The following is a 24,996-nucleotide window of genomic DNA, read 5'->3' as shown; positions in this document are numbered from 1 at the left end:
ATCTTATACAAGATACAGGCCTGCCTGGACTATTTTATTCAATATTTTTATGGATTATGCCATCAGCAAAGGATCACGTACCTGTAAAACCTGCAGCTGACACCAAAGACAAGTGTGAAATATTTAACTTCAGCAAAGACATGCTGAATGACAAATACAAAAAAAAAAGAAAACAACTGATTAGGTACAGGGGAAAAAAACCACAGGCTGCAAGGGTAGTGGTGTTAATACACTTAACAAGTCTATCTGACACCAATGAGGGAAAAAAAAAAGAAAAAAGAAATCTGAGATTTATTGCAAAGGAAAAACTATATAAAACATGGAACAGCACTGGCAAGGCCTAATCTAGATTGGCGTGTCTGGTTTTAAGCAGTGTATTTTAAAGAAAAATTTAGATAAAAATTGAGATTAAAAAGAATGATAAAATGTTGGGGATGGGGGCAAGGCCTAGAAAAGATTGAAGAAACATGCTTGTCAGTCTAAAGAGAGATGAAGGACAGAAGGTGAAAAACTGATGGACCCAAAGGTAGTTTCAATATGCTAGATATTAGAGACAACAATGATCCATGGCTTGCTAGGGCTGCTGAAGGGAATAGGAGAAATAGTTTAAATTTGCAGCCCAGAGGTTCAGGGTGGTATCAATAAAATCTCAACTATTACAATCATGAAAAAACTGCAACTACAATATTTATGTAGATATTAAAACCATGCAAAATAGTATAAAAATAGAAATGACCTTGAAGCAATTCTGACTCAAGAGATCTGACTAGATGACAGGTTTCAAGCTGTTGTCTGTGGATACAGGACCTGAATATCCCCTGACTCCTCCTGGGGAGTCTGAAAGACAAGAGAAGCAGGTTTGCATTCACAGTAACAAGGGTTCACAACCTCTTGGGGGTCAGGGATGAAATGACAGCTTAAGAATCCAGTGTCTAGAGGGAAGGAAAAGGAAAAAAAAAAGGGAGAATGACTAGAGCAGTCTAAGATTTGGCTTTTCCTTTTGTGTATTATATGCCTGAACTACAATGTTTTGTATCCTAAAGAATAAAGACAGCAGCAGATTTGGAATGACACACAACCTTAAAAAAAGACATATCCTTAAGCAAAAGCACAGAAATCTGAAACCTCAGATAACAGGGACAGCAATAAGCACAGAATCCTATTTAAACTGAGGGCAGGGAAATGGAAAACCCAAGCATGCATACAAACTGGCACAGGCTAAAAATAATACATAGTGAAATCGGAATATCTTGTTTAAAATTCATGAACTAATGTAATTGGTAGGACAATACTGACATAACTGGATAGAATACACTCTTTAGCAGGTAGAAAGAATACAGAAATAAGATGGTCATACCAGTGGGGAGAAACATGCTATATGCTACAGAAAGCTTAAAGACAAATCAGATTAACAAATTAATAGCGTTAACAAGCTTTAAAGGATCCTTTGGATTGAAATTCCAGGTTTAAGTAGTGGTGAGTACAGTTGCCAGGACTCCCTTACTGACTGTTCAGCCAGAAGATGCAATAACCACGAAATGGTAACAGAGATTAAACAGATGCTAGGGAAAGCAATAATGACATATTTTCATCACCTCCTTGTAGTAGACTGTGCAAATCTCACACCAAGATGTGATGGAAACAGCATTTTTACACAATGTACTTGTACCATGAAGCAGTCATGTTAGAGACTCACAAGAAAAAAAGCCAATTGAGCAGTGCAGGAAACGATTTTAAAACATTTTTTCTAAGGATACACATTTTAACAATGACCATAATGCAGTATAAATCAACATTGTTGAGGAAGCAAAGAAAGCCATAAAAACATTTACTACAATGATCTCAATCTCAAAACAGGAGGGCTATATTAAGTAAAGAAGATTTTAAAAAGGAACAGAAAGTGAGCACCAAAGGGTAAAGCCTTTTCCAAATGCAGGGACACTTCAAAGGCACCATGTAGGAGAAAAAGAACTAATGCCTGCCAGCTATTAAAAGATGACTTTAAAGAGACCAAAGGAAGTGAGCACAGCTGAACAGTATGTAAAGAGAAACTGTAAGAAATAAGGAACTGTTCTTCAAAGAGCTTAAGTTGCATCCAAATGTGAAAAACACAAAGAACCAAACTCTAGCAGACAAAGTAAACACTACAGTAAGGCAGCCCTGCCCCAAAAGCGAGGAGCAAATCACATAAGGTATAAGAACTAACACTTGTCCTTTGTCAAAAACTGCAGGGGCAGAAAGCATACCAGACAGTAAGTAGGCCAACAGATGATCAAGGAATGAAAAGAGAGCATCAGTGAGGTTCTTTTAAACATATGCTCATTATGGAGGAGCTTGGGTAGGCTCCTGTGCCAGAACCTTTCTTTATAGGTAACGTGACAAAATATCTACCTCAAAGTGAAGTGTCAGGAGACTAAAGAGTCAAATAAGTGGTAACAAAACACCGGGACCGGATGGTAGTCATCCAAGAAATCTAAAGCCGAACCACAGGGCAAAAACTCTCACCTAATATTGCCTCAATGTGACAGAAATGGAATGTATCAAATACAATGCCAACTTTCAAAAGATGCTTCAGAGGAGGTCTGGGGAACTACAGGTCAACCAGCCAGACATTTGTATGGTTAGAAGTTTCAAGCAGTAGAAACTATAATAAAGAAAACAATGAGTAGGCACTTGGATGAGCATTATATATTGCAGCATAGCAGACAACACAGCTTACTGTACAGGTAAATTACAATGACAAAACCTCCAGAATATTTCTGAGGTGACAATCACGTGAATGAGCAAAGCTTGGTTGATGTTGGATACCTTTAAGAAACTGAGTTAGACTTATTACAGGGTGCCTCAAAGACACTTTAAAAACTGCACATGGTCAACTGATTAAAGTTATTAAAACACTGGCAATAATAAATGGTTGGTTTCCACAGCACAGGAAAGTTGCTGGTGGATCCACGCTCAGGCCCATGCTGCTCAACATACTGATAAATGATCTGGAAAAAGGGAGCAAGCAGCTTTTACAAAGTCACTCAAAGTCGTAGAGAAAAATGCAATGCCAAGAATCCTTAGAAAGTGAAGGGAAAAAGCCTCTCACTTTATTAAGCCACAGAACAAATTCATGGTGAGATTACATGCTAGATGCTATGCACAGCTTTGCTGTTCATCTCGGGAACGATGCAGTGGAACTAGCAGAGACATAGAAGAAAGACAAGCGCAGCCATAGGCATGGAAAGGCTGCAACAAAGGAACAAGATTGACCAGATCTTTTCAGGTGGAAAAAAAAGCAGACTGAAATGAAGTTACGGCCAAGATCTATAAAATAAGGGCGGACACAGAAATGGTGAGTAAGAAATGACTGCTTATTGGGTCTTCCAACACAAGAGACTAGGGGATATCAAGTCCAACTAGAAGGCTGTTAAGTTCCACAAGTTCAAAACAGAGGTACTTCCTCACACAAGGTGCTGGTAAGCTGCAGAACTGCCTGCAATACGTTACTATGTACAGGAAAAAAATTACATGGGTTCAAGAAGCAGCTGGACAAGTTTGTCAAAACCAAAAACCAAACAAAACCAACAAATTGACTGAAAATCAATAAATATAGACATTGCCCCTGGTTGAGAGGCTGCACATTGAAAAAATGTATTCAGACGTATCACTATTTGCTTGCTTCTTTCTTCTACTCCTCACTAGGTACCCATTGCTGCCCACCTGTCTAATAGGATAAAGGGCTGGGAGGACCCTCAGTCAATGACGGCATGGATGTTCTGAGCTATCCAAGCATCCCAAGGAAAAAGTACTTTCAACAGTAAATATTTACTGCAAGAGAAGTAGATGAGAAAGACTGTTTGCCAAAAAATACTTGGGTTTTGTTTGTGATTAATATGTAGGTTTGTTACTGAGTATGTATTAACTTTCAAGATGATATAGAAAGCTTTTTTCTTTTTTTTTTTTTTTTTTTTTTAAAGACTCTGCAGCAGTTGAGCTGTTTTGGATACACAATCTCATTTACCACCCTCACTGTCTTGTACCACACTTGTCCTTCATTTATAGTCACTGCTTATATACATGCTAGCCACTGCAGATTTGTTTGAGATCTCCTGCCTTAGCACAACGGTGCTAAACAGCCTAACAGAGGCCAGAGGTCTCAAGATCTGCAGCTTTTAATTAAGAGGTTTACTCTCTGTTCTTCCCATATGTTATGACTTAGTCATTAAAAACATGTACGACTTATGCCTAGCAATTATACTTGCGTTTTTATACTTGGTCTTTTCCGAGAAGATATTTATTACCTCCTTCCAAATGAAAAAGAGAATATTGAATTTTTTTAATAGACAACTTTTTGACAACTTAAAGGAGTGCTGTTTTTAACAGACCTTCTAGTGAGCCAGGATATCGTGCTCATTTACTGCATCTTCTAGCTTGAACTTCAGCTTCTCAGTGCTCGTTCTTGCAGTTTAAATTGCTTATCTCAGCCTTTTCATAGCTCCATTTTCACCATACCCAGATCATTATCTATTGAACATTTCTAGAAAGCTGAATACGATAATTGCACAGTTGCCAATGTTATCAGTCTTAAAAATATATTTTTATACTCTCTTGTAATACAGCTTTCAAGGCAGTTGCTGAACACTGATGATATAAACCAATAGCAGGAGCTTTGAGTAGACTTACTAGTTCTATCTTCCCCCAAACTAAACCTCACAAACAAAAAAACCCCAAAACCAAACACTATATGCCTACAGACCCTTTTTTCCAATATCTATTTTACACACACACACAAATGCACAACCCACACAATGCAACATTTAATTTCACAGAACAAAATCTAATCTATTCAGATCCTGAATAGGCTCCTACGTGCATTGTCTGTCAAGTTCTAACATGAAAACTGCAGTCAAGTAAGTTAAAGTTGTGCTATGGAACTAGACATGCATTTCTTAATATTGGCATTTTGCTTATATTCCACATCCTAAAATCTCAGTGAAAAGTACCTAATAGCTAAAACTGTGTAAAAGAAAAAACACTGCCTTAAATATATTTCATTGTTTAATATTTACAAGAAAACCTCTAATAAAACCCACATATGAAGAGAAACTGAGGATGTGATAGTCTCTGATTTTAGGTAATTTTTTCTTGCAGGTTTCACTGTAATACACGGCTCCCATAGATGTTAGCAATAAAGTCCCAGTCTCGTCCATCACAGAATGTAGTAAGTGAATTCATGCATGCATAAAGCCCTAATGAGTTTAAGGGGACTCGAAACCAAGACAGTATGGAGGTGTTTTTGAGGCATGACAGTTTGCAGGGAGTAGTATTTTGAATGTAAATACAAATAAGAAAGACACAAGTCTGTTGTGCAAGAAGTTGAGTGCTGTGACACTAAGTTTACATGGGAAGTATCAGAACTTGCCTAATAGACTGAATTTGAAGAATATAAAGTGATACTTCCTCTGAAAACAAAGATTCATATTTGCAAGACAAGCATTTGCAGTCAAGTTTAAAACAGAAATGAAAACTTACAACGAAACACAGAAGAAAAATTAACTATTGTTATATGTAAATATACAGCAGTTTTGTTCTTTCAAACTTGTCCAAAAGAATGCTTAGAATCCATAGTCTTTCCATGTTTTCCCTATTAAAAAAATCCATTTTTCTTACAATCCATAAAAAGTCTATTTGAAACTTGAGCCTCTCCAAAACTCTAACGTTTCATTTTTCAAATGCAACTATTTACAAGTGAAAGTGTTCTTAAAGATAAGAAAGCAGCAACTATAATGACCACCAGTATAGAGTTCTTTGGGTCTGTCTTTGCTAAGAATATTTTAGTAACATATACCCACTTTCTTCGATTCCTGTTCATTCAGCTTGTATCTAGAGGCAACCACTGTGAAGAACCTGACAACTCAGTAAGGCTTCCTTCCGGTTTTGAAAGAGCTACCTTTAGTTAGAATCACATGAAAGAATCTATTTGCATAACAGATCTACAGTTATTTGTCATATTAAAAGTGTGAAATTTTGATTTGTGTTTTCTACACTGATGCAACTAATGGAAGGATTAATTAAGAGGGGTTTGGTAGGAGGTCATATACTTGATTACAGTTTCAAAGGGAATTACAAAATGAGATTTCCCAAATAAATACTATGATCTCCAGCCGTATGGGTTCTCATTCAAAGACCTTTCCCCATTTTAGTAAGTCTGTTAAAAAGCAATTTACATAACTTGCAGTCCTATTAGCTGTTCTATAGAGAACAACTTACTTTGTCTAACCTGGGCATAATAAAGGTGGAGGTGAATTCCACTGTTAAGGACTTACCATAGGTTGCAAATGTTCTTCTTTGTTGTTCAAACATGAAATCATTGATGTGAGCTGGTTCTGCATATCCAGAAAGCATATTTCTAGGTGCAGCCATTTGTTGAGTCCTAAATGGGTTTTCTGGTCCAAACTACATCAACAATGTTAAAAGAAAGTATATCAGAATTACTAATTTCTTATTTATGTGTGTGTACTTTTTCAGGAAAAAACACAAGAAAAAAAAAATAGACCTGTCTTTCAAAAACTGTAACGCAAAATCACTTCAACTTTGTATTTCTTTATGACTACTGAATAAACTTCTTAGTCTGTTATTTTACATGGTAATCGCTTACACAGTTGCTTTGAACAGCTCGTTTCATGATTGAACTTTCTAGCCTGTATTACTGGTACAGAGGACTTGACACAAAACACTGCCATTCAGTATGTGATCAGTACAAGCATTCAGAAGACAAAACCACAGCGTACTGTGCCTTGTAAGGGGGAGATACCAAGAAAGAGATATCAGGTCCTACTAAACTTGTGTACTTAATATGGAAATTACACTGCCAACAATACTTTCGTGCATTTAAAAAGCAATTGGGGACTTGCTGTATTATTCCAGGAAATACACTTATGAAACCCTGCCGTGCTTTTCTTCTTGCGAGATGACAAATGCCAGTCTTCCTGACCATACCACGGTTAGGGAAAAGAACAGTGAATACAAACAAATGCAATACACTAAGACTAATATCAAACTAAATTTAATTGTAACCCCTATGCTTGTCAGCCGTATTTGCAGATACCTGAGACTGCCCCATGTTAGGCTTCCCTAACTAAAACGCTCACACAAGGTAACACTGTAGTAAGTTTAAATCAGTATTTGCTCACACACTTCATGGCTTTGGTATGTTGCAAAATGCAAGCTTGCTATGAAAAGGCCAATTTATGTGGTTCCACAAAAGGTTTTCTAAATATAAAGCATAACTAATATAGAAATTTCAAATTGATGCAGCCTTTGTCTACCTAGAATGCTAACCCCTGCCCTAACAGAAGACAAACTGTACAAAGTAGTTAAATACTGAAAAAAGTTAAATGCTTGAACAGTTATTTTTATCTTTCAGATAGCCTGTCAGTTATAATAAAATAGAAAGCGGTTCACATGGCACCAGGCAGTCCAAATTCAGCCTAAAATGGCTTTTCACTCTACACATTTAGCATAGCTTAAGTTACTAAAATACTTAACAGTGATGTGAATAGTTATACTGAAAGTACTTGGATTTTAATTTTAAATCCTCCTCTTAGAAGCCATATATCTACAAGATTTACAACCATTCATTTTGCTCTAAGTAGCATGATGAGTAAATAGCAAAAATGTGAAAATAGTAAGAGACTACTTTAATGCAGTTCATGTTTTACTCAACATCTTTATAATGCTATTTTCCTAGCTTGATTTTTAATTTCCATAGCTACAATTCTAATAAACACTTTAAGATTCTTCTTAGAACAGCTTTATGCAGAATATTAAAATTCAAGCATTAAAAATACCAACACACTTATGTGTAGAATCTTTTTTCAATTTACTCAAGCTAATTCCAAAATACAGCAAGCATCCAAAGAAGATACGTCTTACATGAATTTCACATGAGATTTATAGAACCTCTGCCCTTTAACCCAAAGGCATTTCGCTCTAAAGATCAATATTGTTTCTTACCTCAGGTGCAAACATGGTATCGTAAGTGGGATTGTATTGAACTTCCTTGATAGCAGGATCAAGGTGGACTCCTGTTTCCACATCTTCCTGAAATAAAACAGACATATTAATAAACCATTTTTCACATCCAGACTTTTAAATATATGACATTACCCCATTTCAGACCAAATTAGGGCTGTAGTTCAAGTTGACACTTTCAGCACTATGAAAGGAAAAGAGTAGCTTGGCCAAAGTTTCTATTTTTAAAAAACATTGATTGCAAAACCAATGTCAGGCCCTCACTGAGAAATTCGTCTAAGATACATGTGGAATTTTGCATGCGTATTATTACTTTTTTTTAAAGACTTCATGCATGCATTTTAAAAACAGTAGCAAGATTGGAGGCAAGTTTGTTTTTTTGAGGATGTTTGAAAACCAGACCTTGTAAAGAAGATCCAATTGAAACAGTCACCAATTTAATATAAAAGTGTGAAAACTAGAGTTCTACAAAAGGCAGAAGTCACAAGTAACTGTTTTGAAAGATAGTTGCGAAAAAAATATTAGACATCAGCGCAAACATACATATAACAATGAGTTTCAGAGAATCCAATGATCCCTTAACTCCAAGTTTTTACCAAAAGGTATAAACGTAATTCAGCTTCAGTATTTAAACACACTTCCAAGCCCGTTGTGACAAAAATTTAACTCGATAGATGAAGGGACAAGAAAGAGGGGCTAACCAAAAGAATAACTTCTCAAGCAACTCAAAGGGAGAAACTCAGAAGGGCACATGCAGCTGAAGTAGAAGACAGAAGATGGGAAAGAAAAAAGCTGATTAGGTGGCAGTGCTCAAAAAGACCAGGTTTCACAGAGCTCTACAAAGGCTCATTTACATTGATCCTAAATTGACACTACCTCCCCCCCCGCCATTAAGGGCTCAGTTAATGAAGGAGAATGTTATTTTGTGGTATTATTACTGGTATTGCTTCCTGCATCTTTATTCTAGAATAATTGCATTTGAAAGGGATTTACAATGTGCTAGTATATTGATAATATCCCTAGTAATTATACTGAAAAAGCTATCTTAGCATCAGTGTTTAATCAGTGCTCACCTACAACAGGATCCAAAAGCATTTGCAACTCTCAGAAGTGGCACAACAGAGGATCGAATTTTAGCAGTCACTTCATTAATAGAAAATTACCTCGAACAAATTCAATCTTGCTTTGTATTATAGTATCTTGAAAGAGCAAAATGGCATGTTCTTTAGTTATTTAATATTGTTAGCTATTCTCTGACACGCCGTGCCCAGAAGCATCTCTTCTCCCCAATTCAACATCAGGTCAATTACAAACAAATTTGCTTAGGCATGCAAGACTTAAAAGGTTTTAAAACCTGGTTTTCTAGAACACAGAAAAGAAAAACAGTACCTAGAGATCTTCGGTGTGTTACCTGATTATATTTGGTTAAAACCACTCAAAAAAAAAGTGTGGGGTTTGGTGTTTTTTTTTTTTTTAAAGAAAGAGAATGACATCAGCAATCCCATCAATTGTTTTTCTACTAAGACCACTGTCTTAGAATTGTTAAGTCCAACTAGAAAGCTTTACTCTCACTGTGTATCAATTACTTTAACAGGCAGGTCCAGCCATTGCACTGCTCTTGCTTGAGCCCTTAGCACTGCCAATTCTCGGCTTGACCTCATTTCTCTCATCACACGACCTTTCCAATTCACTGGGCTTGGATGACAACGGCTACCAGTACATTCACAGCCCTGACTTTCATACACTATGAACTTGCCTGGGAACAGCACAGCAGGCCTAACCCAGTCATTCAGCAGCAAAAACAGATCCTCCCCCATCCCCAGCTAGAATAGGAGCATATTAAAACTGTTTCCTAACCTGTATTACCTACACACTTATATTTCCTTTCACAGCTCCATGACCTGAGGACATTTTCCATAGACAACTTTTTCAAGTCACATCATACAGCTTGCTCTGCCAGCTAGACTTCGCACCTTATCCACCAACCTTATAATTTGAGAAAATAAAAATTAATATCATTGATAATATGGCAAAATTTGTCTGATCAACTGTCAGTGACATTTAAACAGTTATCAGTTTACTTGAAATTAAGACACAGGTTTTTTCCTGCTTTTTAAACTGAAAAAGTGAGAAAAATGCAGTTTTGCAAAAATGCCAAGAATTTTTCAGTTCCGCTATTTTTCCTCCTCTTTTCTCCCTGTTAAGTCCTATTATATGCCGCTCAGTAATTGAGAAAAGAAACAGATTGTGCCATGAAAGCTGATCCTCTGCTGGACGATTATAGCAATTCTGGTTCTACTTCGCTGCTGGTGGAACAGTGCTAAGTCACTTGGAAGCCACACAATATGTTCACTCCTAGACCACCACAGGCATAGTCTTTCTGTGTGAAAACCACCAAGCCTTGAAATTGAAGCACATGTTATATTATCAGAGCTACACTCCCCAAGACCTCCAGCCTTATTCATGCTTTCATATATTTGGGCATCAAATGATGATCTGTTAATATGCTGCTGAAGTGCATAATGGTTATGTTTTCACTATGCCATTTCGCTTTAAACTATATAATAATTTGAATGTGTCCCAACTCCCCACTTTACCTTCTCAGTATTTTAAAGAATCGAAATCTCGATAGGAAAATAAAGTATTGACACAACATATTCTGAAATGTTAGTCTACGGCAAGAGTTTGAAATGCAGCAGACAAATTATCCTTTGGTCAACATTCGGTAAATGCCATTTTGTACAGCATTACGAGACTCTGGTAGGTAGCAGAAACATTAAAAATATTAACCTAGTCCATCAATCATTTCACAAATTGGCAAGCTATCTGCATTGGGGTGTGTTTTTGTTTTGGTGGTTTGTTTTTGTTTTTGTGTTTTTTTTTTTAATGAGAGGAAAGAACTCATCAGCAACCTCTGCACATGGCGAAGATCACTGGGTACAACCGCATGTGTCACCGTAAGACTATTTCAGCGGAACTCACCTTTCGAATACCCAGAAAGTGAAAAAAGTAAACATACAGGTCTTACGAGTCTGTCCCTTTATGCTGGCAACAGCCAACAGAACTTACCTGCATGCATTCTAGATGCACTTGCCATAGCTACAGCGAACAGGGAAGGGATCACAGGAGCAGCAGTCTGGCAGAGCTGTGACTGAGATAAGGTAATCTAAGGGATCATGTTCCTCTGCTGTGCTATAGTTTTTCTTTTGGTCACACACAACATGTCTTGATTTATCTAAAAGTCTAAGGTGAGCAATTCATCATGTAGCTTAAGTCCCAAGTATGACACAAGTGGCTCTGCGGGATGGAAGACTTATCAGTAGCTAGGCTGAAAGGGGAGGGCGTCTGTGAGTTCAGTGATGGGCTAAGTATTACCCTAGGTCAGTTCCCACTCACAAACGCACAGGAATCATGAAAAGAGGGGTCAAGAAGCTGTCAATTTAAACAGATACAGTGTTTGTCCAGAGAAATCGAAAAGTTCAGCTGTAGGACTGGCAGAGAAGCAGCTTATGTTTGCTGCAACTCAGAAATTATATAAATATGGGCTTTATGGCACACCGTAATATCATTAAAGGTGGCACACCTCATATAACCTGGAAAAGAAGAATTAAGGTTTTAGGAAGTTATGTTTTACTGAATATGGCTTTCTTGGAAGACATAATACAATGGAGCTGCAAACTTCAGCTCTACGTGTCACCTCTCTGCTTTTCTCAGCACTGGTAACAAGCGCCCAACTGAAATACAGTGGCCGCATTGGGCACCACGTATCAGGTAAGACACATGCTACTGAAAAGGGTCCAAAAGAGAAAATCAAGAATGATGAGAGGTCTAAGAAAATATGACCTGTATAGAAAAATTGAACAACCTAATTCAGCCTAAAAAAGATTCAGATTATGCAACTTAGCATAAATAAGGACAGCCAAACACTGAAATTGCTCAGTCTATAGATCCACTGAAGTTTGGTAAACAGGTTAAATGAGCGTCTGTCCAGACAGACACAGGTACCACTCTTGCTGCAAGGCAAAAAAGAAGCAGATGATGTCTTATCACTGAACTACTTGGTGTGTTGGTTGGGTTTTTTTGTTTGTTTTTTTAAATAGATGCAATGTCTACTTACTTGCAGTATCAGGTTGATTTACAGTTCAGATATGATTTGATTAGGTAAAAAAATTCTTTGATACTTAAACGCTGCTCTTTTGTCTCTTTCATCCTACAACACAGCATCACACTATCATAGAGGAATGGCACTCAGGGCTGTACTCTGGAGTATTAGCGTTTCCTAAGGAATCTACCTTGAGACAGAAAGAAGCTTTCGACGCTAAGTGTAGACAAGCAGGTGCTTCATTATAACTCCCTAGAGATGGCAGAATGTCTAGCTCCTACCAAGGTGTGCTCCTTTAGTCCTACCATGAAGGCCCTTTGGCCAGTTAAAAGTCAGCATAGGAAAGAGCACAGGAAATAGAAGGGATTTTAGACTATAAATAAAGTAAATCAGATTAGCTTTCCTTCTTATGGATTCCTTAAACACGCCACAGTCTTGTTTTTCTTCGGAAAAACCCTACCTGAATGCTATAAGAGAAAACCATTACCATCTGTGAAAAGTACTTGATTTATAAAATGCAAAATAGTTCAATAATTAAAAAAAAAAAAATTAAAAAAGCTTGCTACAAGTTTGCTTTTATATGTATGCAAGACAAAAACATTTTTGAATTAAACAGGCAAATCCCTGTAATAGGCATCAAAGCAAAACCTTAAATAAAAGAAACAAGCTACAGCATGGACTGCAACACTGGATGCTAATTCTGTTCCTTAGAAAGAATACAATGTTGTTTATGTTAAGGCAACTCACAGTCCTTTTAACCCACGATATTTTTAAATTTCAGCCAAATTCTGTAATCCTCACTGTGCTAATATGTGGCTACCTGTAAGTTTAATGAGAGCCATTTATGCATTTAGAAGCAGAATTTGACACTTAAATCTCAAGTGTTTTGTCTAAACACGAAGTTTGTTAGAACAAAGCAAAGGTCAGAGTTTTCCAGTTTCATATCATGCAAGCAAAGAGTTGTGATGTCTATATGTTTTTTTTTTCTGGACATTTTAGATAATAAACCTACAATGTTCCCTTCTCTCCAGCTAAATTCGTTACTAATTAGCCAAATAGCTAAAGAGGGCAGGCTGCTTTGCATAAGATTTCATTAGTTTTAATTATCCATTAAATTAAAATGTGGTAAATTAAGACCCCATCCCATGAGCCACAGGGACTTAAGCAATTTGTCACTTACCAATTCTTGCATAAACCACTTGGGCTGTCAAATACATAGTATTATCTCGTTCTAAAGATTTTCAGATTTATTACCAAGAGATGAATGGCATTTACAGTGAAGTCCCAACATTAAGATTCAGTTGTTATCAGCTTTTAGTCATTCTACCCATTCATATACTCTTAACAGCAAACGTCCATCCCACTAACTTCAATAGAATAAAAATAAACCAGCAAGAAAAGCATATGTTAAATGGTTTTGTTGAATAGGCTATATTCTCAGCATCTTGCAGGATGACAAGTTCTAAACATCTATTCTCTACAAGATATTTTGTGTCAAAGAAAGCAGAAAACCCCACCATATTAAAAGAAGCCAAAACATTCCTAACAAATAACACCTCCCAAGGCACTAACGTTCACTGCTACAGAATGGTCACACACTTTGTGTCTTTCCTCTCTCCGTAGCTGGGCAGGGATTAGGTTTTAAAGAACATTAAGAAACATGACTGTATCAGAAATAGCGTGGCCAGCAGGAGTAGGGAAGTGATCGTGCCCCTGCCCTTGGCCCTGGTGAGGCCGCACCTCGAATACTGTGTTCAGTTTTGGGCCCCTCACTACAAGAAGGACGTCGAGGTGCTGGAGCGTGTCCAGAGAAGGGCAACGAGGCTGGTGAGGGGTCTGGAGAACAAGTCTTATGAGGAGCGGCTGAGGGAACTGGGGTTGTTTAGCCTGCAGAAAAGGAGGCTGAGGGGAGACCTTGTCGTTCTCTACAACTACCTGAAAGGAGGTTGTAGCGAGGTGGGTGTCGGTCTCTTCTCCCAAGTAACAAGCGATAGGACAAGAGGAAATGGCCTCAAGTTGCACCAGGGGAGGTTTAGATTGGATGTAAGGAAAAATTTCTTTACTGAAAGAGTGGTGAAACATTGGAACAGGCTGCCCAGGGAAGTGGTTGAGTCCCCATCCCTGGAAGTATTTAAAAGACGAGTAGATGAGGCGCTTAGGGACATGGTTTAGTGGGCATGATGGTGTTGGGTTGACGGTTGGACTCAATGATCTTAAGAGGTCTTTTCCAACCTCAATGATTCTATGATTCTATGACTGAAGTCTATTTCTTCCCCTGAAGTAGTATTTTTCTGGACACCTGCATAGTGCCAAAGGTAAACCAGATTCAACAGAGAAATAGACCTGAGACTTCCAACCCCTTCCCACATTAAAGACAACACAAACCCTCCAGCTCCTGTAATGGGCCAGGCCAGCCTAGTTGATTTCAACCCAGTTGAGTATTGCTTCAATTGCTTCAACAGCAACAGTTGAGTTGCTTTGTGAGCAATCTTAGGGTGATTTTTTCGTATCAGTAGAAGCTGTAGGAAAATAATTATAATTGGTTTTGGCAATGTCTAGCAAAATATAACTTAGAAAGAATCCTAAAATAAGAGGTTTAGAGTGAAAAAAGGAAACCGCTATGTTATAGGACTTGAAACACATGCTGGCCTCTACTTTCAAATCAAAGCCAGCATTATTAAAACACTGAACAAACATTCATAATGCACTGGTGTTAAGGACCAAGTAAATGAGCGTCTGTATTTGACTTTTTCAGTTTATGTTCTTAATTAGCCTAATTCACTCCACATATAAAAGCCACCACTAACAAACACACCTTACTCAGCCAGTTTCTGGGTACCTAACAGCAAAGGAGCTCTAGATCATCAGACTTCCATTACTTAAACATATTCTGGGTTTCTTCTCACTGCGTTAACCGTAGTTAATCAGTTCACAAAACTTATTGTTTTAAGAGCATAAGAGACGAAGAGCCTGCCTAGCCCAGTATCATGGGCACTGCCATGCTGGGGAGGAGATCTCTATGGCCAATTCATACCTAGTGCCTCAAGTTCTCAATAGGTTCATACTCCACAATAACCAGAGTCAACACAACTGTCCTGGAGCTACCCATCCTGCAGCAAGATGCTCTTACAGAGCAGAAAGGCCTAAGGCCTCACTTCAGGTGGGCTCTATTTCTCTGTAAAGTAGGCTGGAGCAACAGACATGAAGGACGTCTGCCTGCGTGAGGCTTGACTACTAGCAGAAAGGGCTGGTGTTCCTGTATGGGAGGGAGGGAAGGAGATAAGCCTCCCTTCCTCTGGAAGCCACGTGTGGCTCATAAGAGACAGAGAGGCAAAAAGGTTGTACCTTTTTGTTGATTTTAACTGCCTTAAATCTCACCACGAAGCTGATTAAGGCAAAAAACATCCATAGGAAACCAGTACCAAAACACCAGGATGGTGTGTGCTTAGCCAGTACAGTTACTACAGAGTCAGATGGGATGGACGAGCTATGCTTTGCGAAGATCTGCTTCTGCCATGAGTGGAGGAACCTACTGTATCTTAGAGACAAAAAGGAGAACAGGACTTTATTTTTTCCATACAGAAAACACAACTACCAGCAGGAAGCCGAGAAGAGCTGCATCTATGTCAACAAGTCAATGAATCCATACAAATCCTTGCAGAAGTCACAGGACCTGATTTTTCTCTGAAGAAGTCCACTCATGATGGAATGGACAAGTAGAAGTACTGAACATCCACTCTCATGGTGCAAGTGCTGAGACTACCATAGAACTATTCCATATGTCCTGCCCCTCACAACGACCACTGCTGGAGGGAAGACATATCCTACCCCCTGGCTGTTGGCAAGTGGGCTCCCTTCCCTTTGTGGAACAGCCTCTATCAACAACACTGTAATGGTTACCTGCTACCTGATGATGTATTTGGAGTAAGAAAATATCTTGATTAACCTATCCACTCTACCCACAAAAGAAAACATCAGCCTTACAATAACTTGACACCTAAGGGAGAGTAAGAACAGGGCAAGTGTACATGACACTACTTCTGCACTCTCCCAACAGCCAAATATTTTCAGGTCAGAAGACGTTGTGAGCTTGAAAAAATCTGTGTATTTACTGACACCTCTTCCTTCAATGGATCTCTTCCAAGTACTTGTCCAGACTCTGCTTGTAATATAACCCCCATTTTTAAAAAAGGAAAAAAGGAGGACCCAGAGAACTATCTTGGACCGAGGCAAAAAAGTCACTGAGTACCTCCGCCTTCTCCGTGTCCCAGGTAACCACGTCTCCCGTTTCGTTCTGGAGAGGGCCCACATTTTCCCTAGTCTTCCTTTTATCCCTGACGTACCTATAGAAAGTTTTCTTGTTGCCCTTGATGTCCCTGGCCAGATTTAATTCTATCAGGGCTTTTGCTTTCCTAACCTGATCCCTGGCTGCTTGGACAATTTCTCTGTGTTCCTCCCAGGCTACCTGTCCTTGCTTCCACCCTCTGTAGGCTTCCTTTTTGTGTTTGAGTTTGTCCAGGAGCTCCTTGTTCATCCATGCAGGCCTCCTGGTGTTTTTACCTGACTTCCTCTTTGCTGGGATGCATCGCTCCGGAGCTTGGAGGAGGTGATCCTTGAATATTAACCAGCTTTCTTGGGGCCCTCTTCCCGCCAGGGCTTTGTCCCATGGCACTCTACCAAGCAGATCCCTGAAGAGGCCAAAGTCTGCTCTCCTGAAGTCCAGGGTAGTGAGCTTGCTGTGCGCCCTCCTCGGTGCCCTAAGGATCTTGAACTCCACCATTTCGTGGTCACTGCAGCCCAGCCCTTGAGCTTCACATTCCCCACCAGCCCCTCCTTGTTGGTGAGAACAAGGTCCAGCATAGCCCCTCTCCTCATTGGCTCCTCTACCACCTGGAGAAGGAAGTTATCATCGACGCATTCCAGGAACCTCTCGGATTGCTTATGCCCTGCCATGTTGTCCCTCCAACAAATGTTGGGGTGTTTGAAGTCCCTCATGAGGACCAGGGCTTGTGAGCGTGAGGCTGCTCCTATCTGTCTATAGAGGGCCTCATCCACTCTGTCTTCCTGGTCAGGTGGCCTGTACCAGACCCTCACTGTAATGTCACCTGTCCCTGCCCTCCCTTTAATCCTGACCCACAAGCTCTTGGTCAGCTCCCCATCCATCCCCAGGAGGAGCTCCATGCACTCCAACTGGTCATTGACATAGAGGGCGACACCCCCTCCTTGTCTCCCCTGCCTGTCCTTCCTAAAGAGCCTGTATCCCTCTATCCCAACACTCTGATCATAGGAGCCATCCCATCACGTCTCCGTGATGCCAATAAGCTCGTAGTCCTGCAGGCGTGCGCACGTCTCTAACTCCTCTTGTTTATTCCCCATGCTACGTGTGTTTGCATAGAGGCATTTAAGTTGGGTACAATGACTAGAACTAGGATGCAGAACACCAACCACTTAAGGTTTACATTCTCAACTGCCAAAAATGCACTTGTGTGCAGCTGTCGTTTCTATTTATTGTATGACTAACCCTTCTAGCCTCCCTTCTTACCATCTTTTCTTATCCATTCCTGGTCCCTTGTGTAATACATATCCATGCACTTAAGAGTACTTGATCCTTATTCATGTCAAAACAACATTTGCACAAGTGAAGTGATACTAATGATCTGTAACTCTGCTTTCCTCCCCACTCAGCCTGCTGTTTTTCCAAGCCTGTACTTAAAGAATTCTTGTGACCTACACTCAAACATCATGTCTTTTACATTTGTTCAGTAAGGGCTTTCTAATCATAGAGAGTTAGGGTAAATTCCTGAGGGGGTGACTGGCAAGCTTTCACCGCTGATTGGTGGGACGCTATCATTTTTAGGCACGGAAGGTGCTGAGAGCATGTTGTCTATGAGACCAGCACTTCTTTCTTGAACCGCAGAAGTCTGAAAAGAAAGCCTGATATCACTCTACAAGGAAATGATCTGTTACTCCTCGAAGAAGGTTGTGGTACTAAAAGAAGCTCCAGTACACTGTGTATTCAGAAAGCCCCAGCTTGAAGTCATTGATCTTTTCAGTTATATGCATCTCACCTATGATCTCAAATAAAAATGATAGACAACATTTTAATGAAACATCTTGATACTCAGAAACCTCACTTCCTTTTTATCTTGGTTAGCAGAACGCCTGCGGCACAGTCAGTCCTAGATGTACCGGTGGATACCCCTTTCAGTGCATAGCCTGGCAAACAGCTTTGAACAGAACGTGCTACTGACACCTAACTCTTTCCTCCAGCTGCCTGTTCCTACTCTGGCACTGGACATTTAACTGTGCCGGCACAGCATTTGTGCAGCTACATTGCAAACCAGATCAAGGAACGGATCCAAGGACACATAGCTCCACCAGAATTATTATTTTTTTTTTAAATTCAGATCAGTTCCCCGATGTCAGCCACCAAGCAACTGCATAAACCTCTGTGCTGGCATGCCAAAGGGAAAACCTGTTGCTACAGCCTTAAGAGTGGCGAAAAGCACAGCCAATGCTACTTGCCACTTATCATCATTCACACTCAAAAGATATTACAGATGTTAATTAGCATTCCTTTCAAAGCCTGTACAAGACAGTCTGCCAGAGGCTGCAATTCAAGAGTTAGATATTTCTAAGACTCTAAGGGATAAAAAAATGCACATCTAGTCAATACATACAATGTGACATGCATACACAAATATGATCAGTTGTGGTAGCATATGAATTAACTAATGACAACAAAGTGAAAGATTCCATCCACCTCTTTGTCACAAAGTAGGAAACTTTTCAGAACAAATGGAAGCAACAGAATACTACAGTGACAGTCGTCATGGTGAGACACCTGCTTTTGATTAGTTGCCTATGCTAAAATCCCAAAGCCAAACTAACACCCTCCCCTCCCCCTTTCTGGAATCACAAAAGTGAACCAATATGATACTGAACTTGGAAAATTAAGGTTTCCCAAGCAACATTGGAATGAAAACAGAAACACCAATCAGCTTTCGGGCTGCTCTTTACAACAGGATTCAGCTGTGCTCAGCCTACCAAGTATCGATTTCACCCCACCACCCGGGCAAACCGCACAGAAAAACACTTTAAACTGGGGGGAACAGAAGACAAGAGTATCTGAGGAACTGCAAGCAAAGCACGGCTTTGAGAGAGAGATAATACGCTTTAATAAGCTTAACGGCCACAGTGGGATCCACCGGCCGAGCCCCGCGACACAGCCCCGCCCGCCCGCCCTCCCTCCCTCCCTCCCCCCCAGCTCTGGCCCCCACACCGCGGGGCCGGGCAAGGCCAGGCGACGGCAACGTCCCCCCAGCGGCCGCGCACCCGCGCACCCGCCCTCCCCGGCACCCCGCCCGCCCCGCTCCCCCGGCCCGGGGCTGCCCCAAGGCTGTCCCCAGCGCTAGTGGCCGACGGTGCGGCTACAGCGGCGGGCGGGCGCCGCGGGCCCCCGTCCCCGAGGCGGCGGAGAGACGCCTACCTTCACGGCTACTTCCGGGGCCGCGTCGACGGCCAGGGCCGGGGGAGCGGCGGGCGGCGCCCGGAGGTGCAGCACAGCATCGCGGCTGGCGAGCACGGCGGCGCGCTGAGAGCCACCCTCAGCCTCGGGCTCCGAGTCCGGCTCCGAGTCGGAGCCGCCGTAGGAGGCGAGCGCAGCGATAGCCGCCGACATCTTGGCGCGGGGGATGACGGGACGAGCAGGTCCTGGCAGCTCCGCGGAGCTCACCGCGTCCCTTCCCCCGCAGAACGAGCGGGGTGGGGCTGCCCCTTAAAAGGTAGCTCATTAAAACGGAAAATACGCTCTAAAGGATAAAATGCGGTCTTCGGTGGGATACACAGGCGTTTGAGGGGGGATCATCTCCCTTTGCTGTTGCGGGTGCTTAACCTTTCGGGACTCCCGGGCGGGACTACGAGCTCCGGCATGCAACGCGGCTCCGGCCGGCCCGGTCCCGGGCACAGCGGGCTCCGCGGGGCGGGGGGGACGGCATGGCCGCACGGGTGCCACGGAGCGGCTGCTGCCGTCCTGCCGCCCGGGCGGAGGAGTTTTACGGCGCCGCTCTAGCCGGGGAAACGAGCATGAGGGGGAACTTCCCGCTGCCCCTTCCCGGGGAACGCGCGCCGGCCGATGACAGGGGCGCGAGCCCCACCGCGCGTCCGCGCCCCGGCTCGTTACGGCCTGTCACGGGCGCTGAGGGTTTCCTCCCGCGCTCGCCTGCACCTTGCGTAAGGGCGGGGGAAAACATTCAACAGAGGGCGGGCGCGATAGCTCCTGGGCGCCCGCCTCCTCCCGCACACAAAGGGTTTTCGCCATCTCTTCGGCAGAGGGGCGGCAGCGGAGCGGGTCGCTGCGCAGCCGGGGAGCCCGGCACCGCAGGGCTACCGCCCGCGCCGGTCCGGTCCGGTCCCGGCGCTCACCCCCGAGCTCCCGCCGCCTGGCCAGGGCAGCCCGGGGGCGTGCTGTGCCCCAGGGAGCCCCGCCCCCTCCCGCTGATTGGCCGTCAGCAGCCGGCTTTGGGTACGTCACAATGGCGGGCCCCACCCCGCCCGTGCTGGGAAGAGGGAGCCGGCGGGCCGGACTGTACCACCTGCCGCCGCGGGGTGGGGTGGGGTGGGGTGGGCTCGGCTCGCCTCGCCTCGCCTCCCTCACGTCGCGGGGTTGGGGGGCGGCGGCGCATGGACCAGCCCGAGCATTGGGCGGGGGGGCCGGGTCCGGCCGCCGGGTAAACAGCCCTGCCTCCCTCCCTCCCTCCGGCCCGCCTCGGCGCGCCGGGAGAGGCCCCTCCTCCCGCGCGCGCACACACACGCACTCACACACACACGCGCTGCCCTGTGCCTATTGTGAAGCTTTCGGGGGAGCTCCGCGCCGCCGCCGGGGCCGCACGCGCCCCCGCCCCCACCCCCGGAGCCGCCGGCCGGCCGGCCGCCCGCGGCGCGCGCGGAATGGCAGGCGCCGTTTGAAGTTCCAGCGCCCCAACGGCCGCGGGGGCAGCGCGAGGCGAAGGCGGAGGGAGGGGCTGAGGCGAGCGGCGTGAAGGTGTGAGGCGAGGGGAGGCAGCGCACGGGAGCCGGGCCGGCGAGTAAGTGCCCCGCACCCTTCCCTCGCGGCCCCTGGGGCGGGCGGGCGGGACCGGCCCCCGCCGCCGAGCCCGCGCCCCCGCTCCCCTTCCCCGGCGCTGCGAGACGCGCCTGCCCCACAAAGGGACCGGCCCCCGCCAGGTGTTGGCCCCCTCCCCTTTGTCCGTGCCCGTGCGGGGGGCGGCGGCGGGAGGGAGGGACGGAGGGAAGCACGTCGCGGCCGCGGAGCCCCTTTCCCCCGTCTCCCCGCCGCCCCCGCTAGCAGGGGCAGGAGGGGGCGTGTTGTGAGGCGGAGGAGCGGAGGGGGCCGCACTTGTGCTGGAGCGCCGCGCTTTCCTCTCCCTCTCCTCGCCGCCCAGACCGCTCGCCCCGTGTGTCCGTACCCGGTGAGGCGGCGGCGGCGGCGGGATCGCCCGGCGGGGAAGGTGCGGCCGCGCGGGGCCGGGGTCAGCGGGCAGGCGGCCCGGGCGGGGGGCGGCGGGGGTGACGTCAGCCGCAGCCAGGTGCGAGCGGCTGGCGCCGGGCCGGGCCGAGGTGAGGAGAGGTGCTCTCCCCTCCCCTCCCAGCCGGCCGCCGCCGCGCCGTTGGGGTGACTGGGGCTCGGGAGGGCAGAGGTGGGGACGGGCGGCGGGTTTGCCGTTCGGAGGCGAGGGGATTCGATCCAATTCACGGCAGATCTGCCCGCTGGAACACTGCTACCATTGTTAGGCTGGCTTGGAGATCGCGGCTGGCTGGGAGCGGGAGAAGCACGTAGGTTCCAACTTCTCCAGCCAGCGAAACGCCTGCCTTTGCGCCCGCTTCACTCGCGGACAGAATAAAGAGAAAGTACAGAGCGCTGAAGGGCTGGCTTTAGTGCCAGGTATATACATTGCGTGCGCTTGCACCTGGAGCGGTACATTGCCATGACTTCCTTCCATGCTGCATGTGCTTTCAGGATTAAAGTGAACGCACAGTGACATCTAATTGTGACACAGTGGCATTTAATCAGATTAAACGCTCTAGTTTGATCTTCCACCCTTTTCAGCAGTCGTGGTTTTAAACAGATACCTTAACTTGGGAAGGTATAACTTGGATTCTTTTTGAAAAAATGATAGAATAGATGTAAGGGCAAATAGAAAGTGTTTGTAGCATGGAGTGGAGCAAGGTGCTGCATTTAGGTCTGTTTTATTAAACACGGACATGCCTTTTCTTTGTATGCTAGAATGAGGATTTTAGGTAGAAGTCCCACATTTTCGACACTCAGACCTTTCTTTTGTTTACATCTCCAACAGCTGAAATATGCTATGGTTAACTAGCATTTCATATGGTAATGAGTTGATTTTTTTCTCTTAAGTATGTTGATGATGAATCTACAAGTAAGGAAAGCTGTATGACGCTTCACATGAATCACTGCTTATTAATATCAAAAGTGGATCTTCCACTGCAGTCGATTTGTTTATTGGCTGTAATTGTTAACCGATTCCATATGCCTGCATTCCTTTTTCTCTTGGCATGCAGATGCTGGATATTGTCTGAAGTTGAAAGGTGCGCTTCCTGAAAAGTGAAACATTTCAAGATCTATTTGTGCAACCAGTCTGTGATATTTTATCTGGAGAATTGTGTTGAAAATGATTAAACTAATTCTGCTTTGTTATCCTTGAATCTGAAATGCTTAATTGACAAAGCTTTGGTAGTTTGCTGAAGTATGTTCAGCTACGTTGTGTCCAAGCATCTTAGATTGCTTGCCAGTAAAATTTAATCATCTGGGATTCTAGATGCTTTCCTTGTAGAACTTAGGAAAATCACTTACTGGTTTAAATTAGTTGCCTTTCTGGTACCATCAGGCTGGTATATAAGCAAGCACACGAGAAGGCGTTCAGTGGAACACCATCTGAAGTTTCTCTTTGCTTCAATCGTAGCAAAGATTAATTTTTAGCAAGCATGCAGATGCCAGTTTTGAATATGAAATACTGACTTGACTATGCTTTAAAAGTGTAGATGGATAACATACATGGTTATCTAAAAATCTGGTTTTATTGAAAAAGCTGAGGAATTGCTGCTCGTCATTTGTGTCGAGATAATATGTTAACACATAGTGACTATTAACTGAATATTTGTGAATTCAAGAAGGGGTTGATCGGTATAAAACAAATCAAGAGAGTGATACAGCTTTTAAAAAAACCCTCTTCTCATTGATTATTGTACATTGTAAGGATGTTCTGTTTTAATTGGGTTCCAGAAATCGTATTATGTCATGCGTTGGATGCTGCTGGTTCTGAAGGCAGGCTGGAGTAGTGGGTGGAAGGTGATTTGGGTTACTTGGCTTTTCTTCCCATCCAGCTTTTCCACTGCTGTTTTTCCTTGCAGTCGCTTTGCCTCACTTGCTTTGATTTCTCCAAAGGAAGATAAAAACGTCCAGCTTTGTACAGCACTTTTGCATATAAAAAGGGCCTTTTGGCACCTGTTTGTTACTACTCCCGATGGTGAATACTATACCAAGTATTACCATTTCTTCCTTTTTTCCCCAGGTGAAAGAGGAAGTATTTTAAAAGAGTAGTTCCTTGAGCAGTAGAAGCCTGGCTTCTTACCCTTTTTTGTTGTTGTTGTTTAAATCTCACGGATGATTGTAAGCTCTAACGGAATTTTTTTTTTCCCCAGTTTGAAACATTTATAGTCTCATCCTTTTGTGGATCATCTAATGTCTAATAAGGTCTTAATGCATACTGCAGCCTTTCCCTTGGTCAGGACACTGATAGCATCTTGATTTCATGAACTTAGCATTTTCTTAGGCAATTATCTTTGAGACCTCTACCCTTCTGTCAAATTTGATTGAATTCAGCCAGCCAGTTTCCGATTGGGGGCCCCCCCCAATACTTCCTGCATGAGACTCATTTCCTTAAAAAGCTGGGGTAAAATACATTGTTTTAACTCAACATTTCACAATTTTTCCTTCACATCAGTCTTTTCTTCCCTATAGTAGATAATGAAATCTGTTTCCCTGTGCTTTTAGTGTGTTTTATCCTACTTTCTGTTCCCTTTACTTGCTCTTTCATAGTTCTTTTTTGTCGATTTCCATGATGGATGTGCTTTATCTCATACCCTGTGTTTTCTGTTATTTTTTCTTCCCCAAAGAAGATGATGCATATAGTCCCGCTTGTTCTATTTTTTCTATGTATTTTTTTTTTTAACACTCTTAAACTGCTATCAACCCACTTGCATATACACTCACTTCTCATCCACCAAGATCTGTAAGTCTGCAGTTTGGAGGGGGGGGGAAGCCAGATACTTGTCAGACAGAGGACTGAACTAAAATATGAGGCTTTATTGTCTGTGGGAAATACATAGTTTGAAAGAAAACGAGGTTTTTTTCCTTTGTTCCTATGCTTTTGTCTGCTGAGAAAAGGTATCATGATGGAAGTCTTATCAGGTTACTGTTACTGCATTCGGATTGGGCCTTTTTATAACCTTCTGCTTGTGTGTCTGATGCATCTTAATGTACTCTATTTAAGTTAACTGCTTGGAGAGTGAAGCACCTTTCATAGCTCATGCTCTGCTTTTTCTACCACCTTGGAGCCTCTGACTCCTGCAAGGGTGATAATACCTCTTTTCCAGTTTTTGGTTTTTTGGACAATGTCCCGGATTCTCAAAGATACCGAGGCGCCGGATTGCAATAGGAGTTCTGTGTTCCAGTACATCTGTCAATCAGTCTCTTAAGTTTTTTGGGAGGGATCTTGAGGTCGTCTGACACAGATTACAGGCTATATATTTCACGTTTACAAGGCGTGGTTTCAAAGAAAAGAAGATATAGGATA

General features: G+C 43.2%; 2 protein-coding genes across 14 annotated transcripts in view; one reads left to right on the top strand and one right to left on the bottom strand.

Annotated features, from left to right (window-relative positions):
• The window catches only part of CDC40 (cell division cycle 40), a 42,267-nt gene extending 22,465 nt beyond the window's left edge, over window positions 1–19,802 (bottom strand). The window contains exons 1-3 of the mRNA XM_076333410.1: window positions 19,611–19,802; window positions 8,002–8,088; window positions 6,312–6,441 (exon numbers count right to left, since the gene is read on the bottom strand). Coding sequence (XP_076189525.1) covers window positions 6,312–6,441; window positions 8,002–8,088; window positions 19,611–19,802 — 409 coding nt within the window. The remainder of the gene's footprint in view (window positions 1–6,311; window positions 6,442–8,001; window positions 8,089–19,610) is intronic.
• A 1,275-nt stretch (window positions 19,803–21,077) lies between these two features.
• WASF1 (WASP family member 1) overlaps window positions 21,078–24,996 on the top strand; it is a 102,936-nt gene continuing 99,017 nt past the window's right edge. For 8 of the 13 annotated variants that reach the window (XM_076333406.1, XM_076333399.1, XM_076333405.1 and 5 more), the window contains exon 1: window positions 21,078–21,207. The gene's annotated coding sequence lies outside the window, so the exon portion shown is untranslated. Of the gene's footprint in view, window positions 21,208–21,546; window positions 21,631–24,996 lie in introns of those variants that run through there. The other 5 variants (XM_076333409.1, XM_076333398.1, XM_076333408.1 and 2 more) reach the window with 5 other exon arrangements.

Source organism: Aptenodytes patagonicus, chromosome 3, assembly GCF_965638725.1.
Source record: "Aptenodytes patagonicus chromosome 3, bAptPat1.pri.cur, whole genome shotgun sequence".
Taxonomy (NCBI): domain Eukaryota; kingdom Metazoa; phylum Chordata; class Aves; order Sphenisciformes; family Spheniscidae; genus Aptenodytes; species Aptenodytes patagonicus.
Note: the sequence above shows the minus strand (reverse complement) of the source record. Positions and strands in the feature narration are given on the sequence as shown.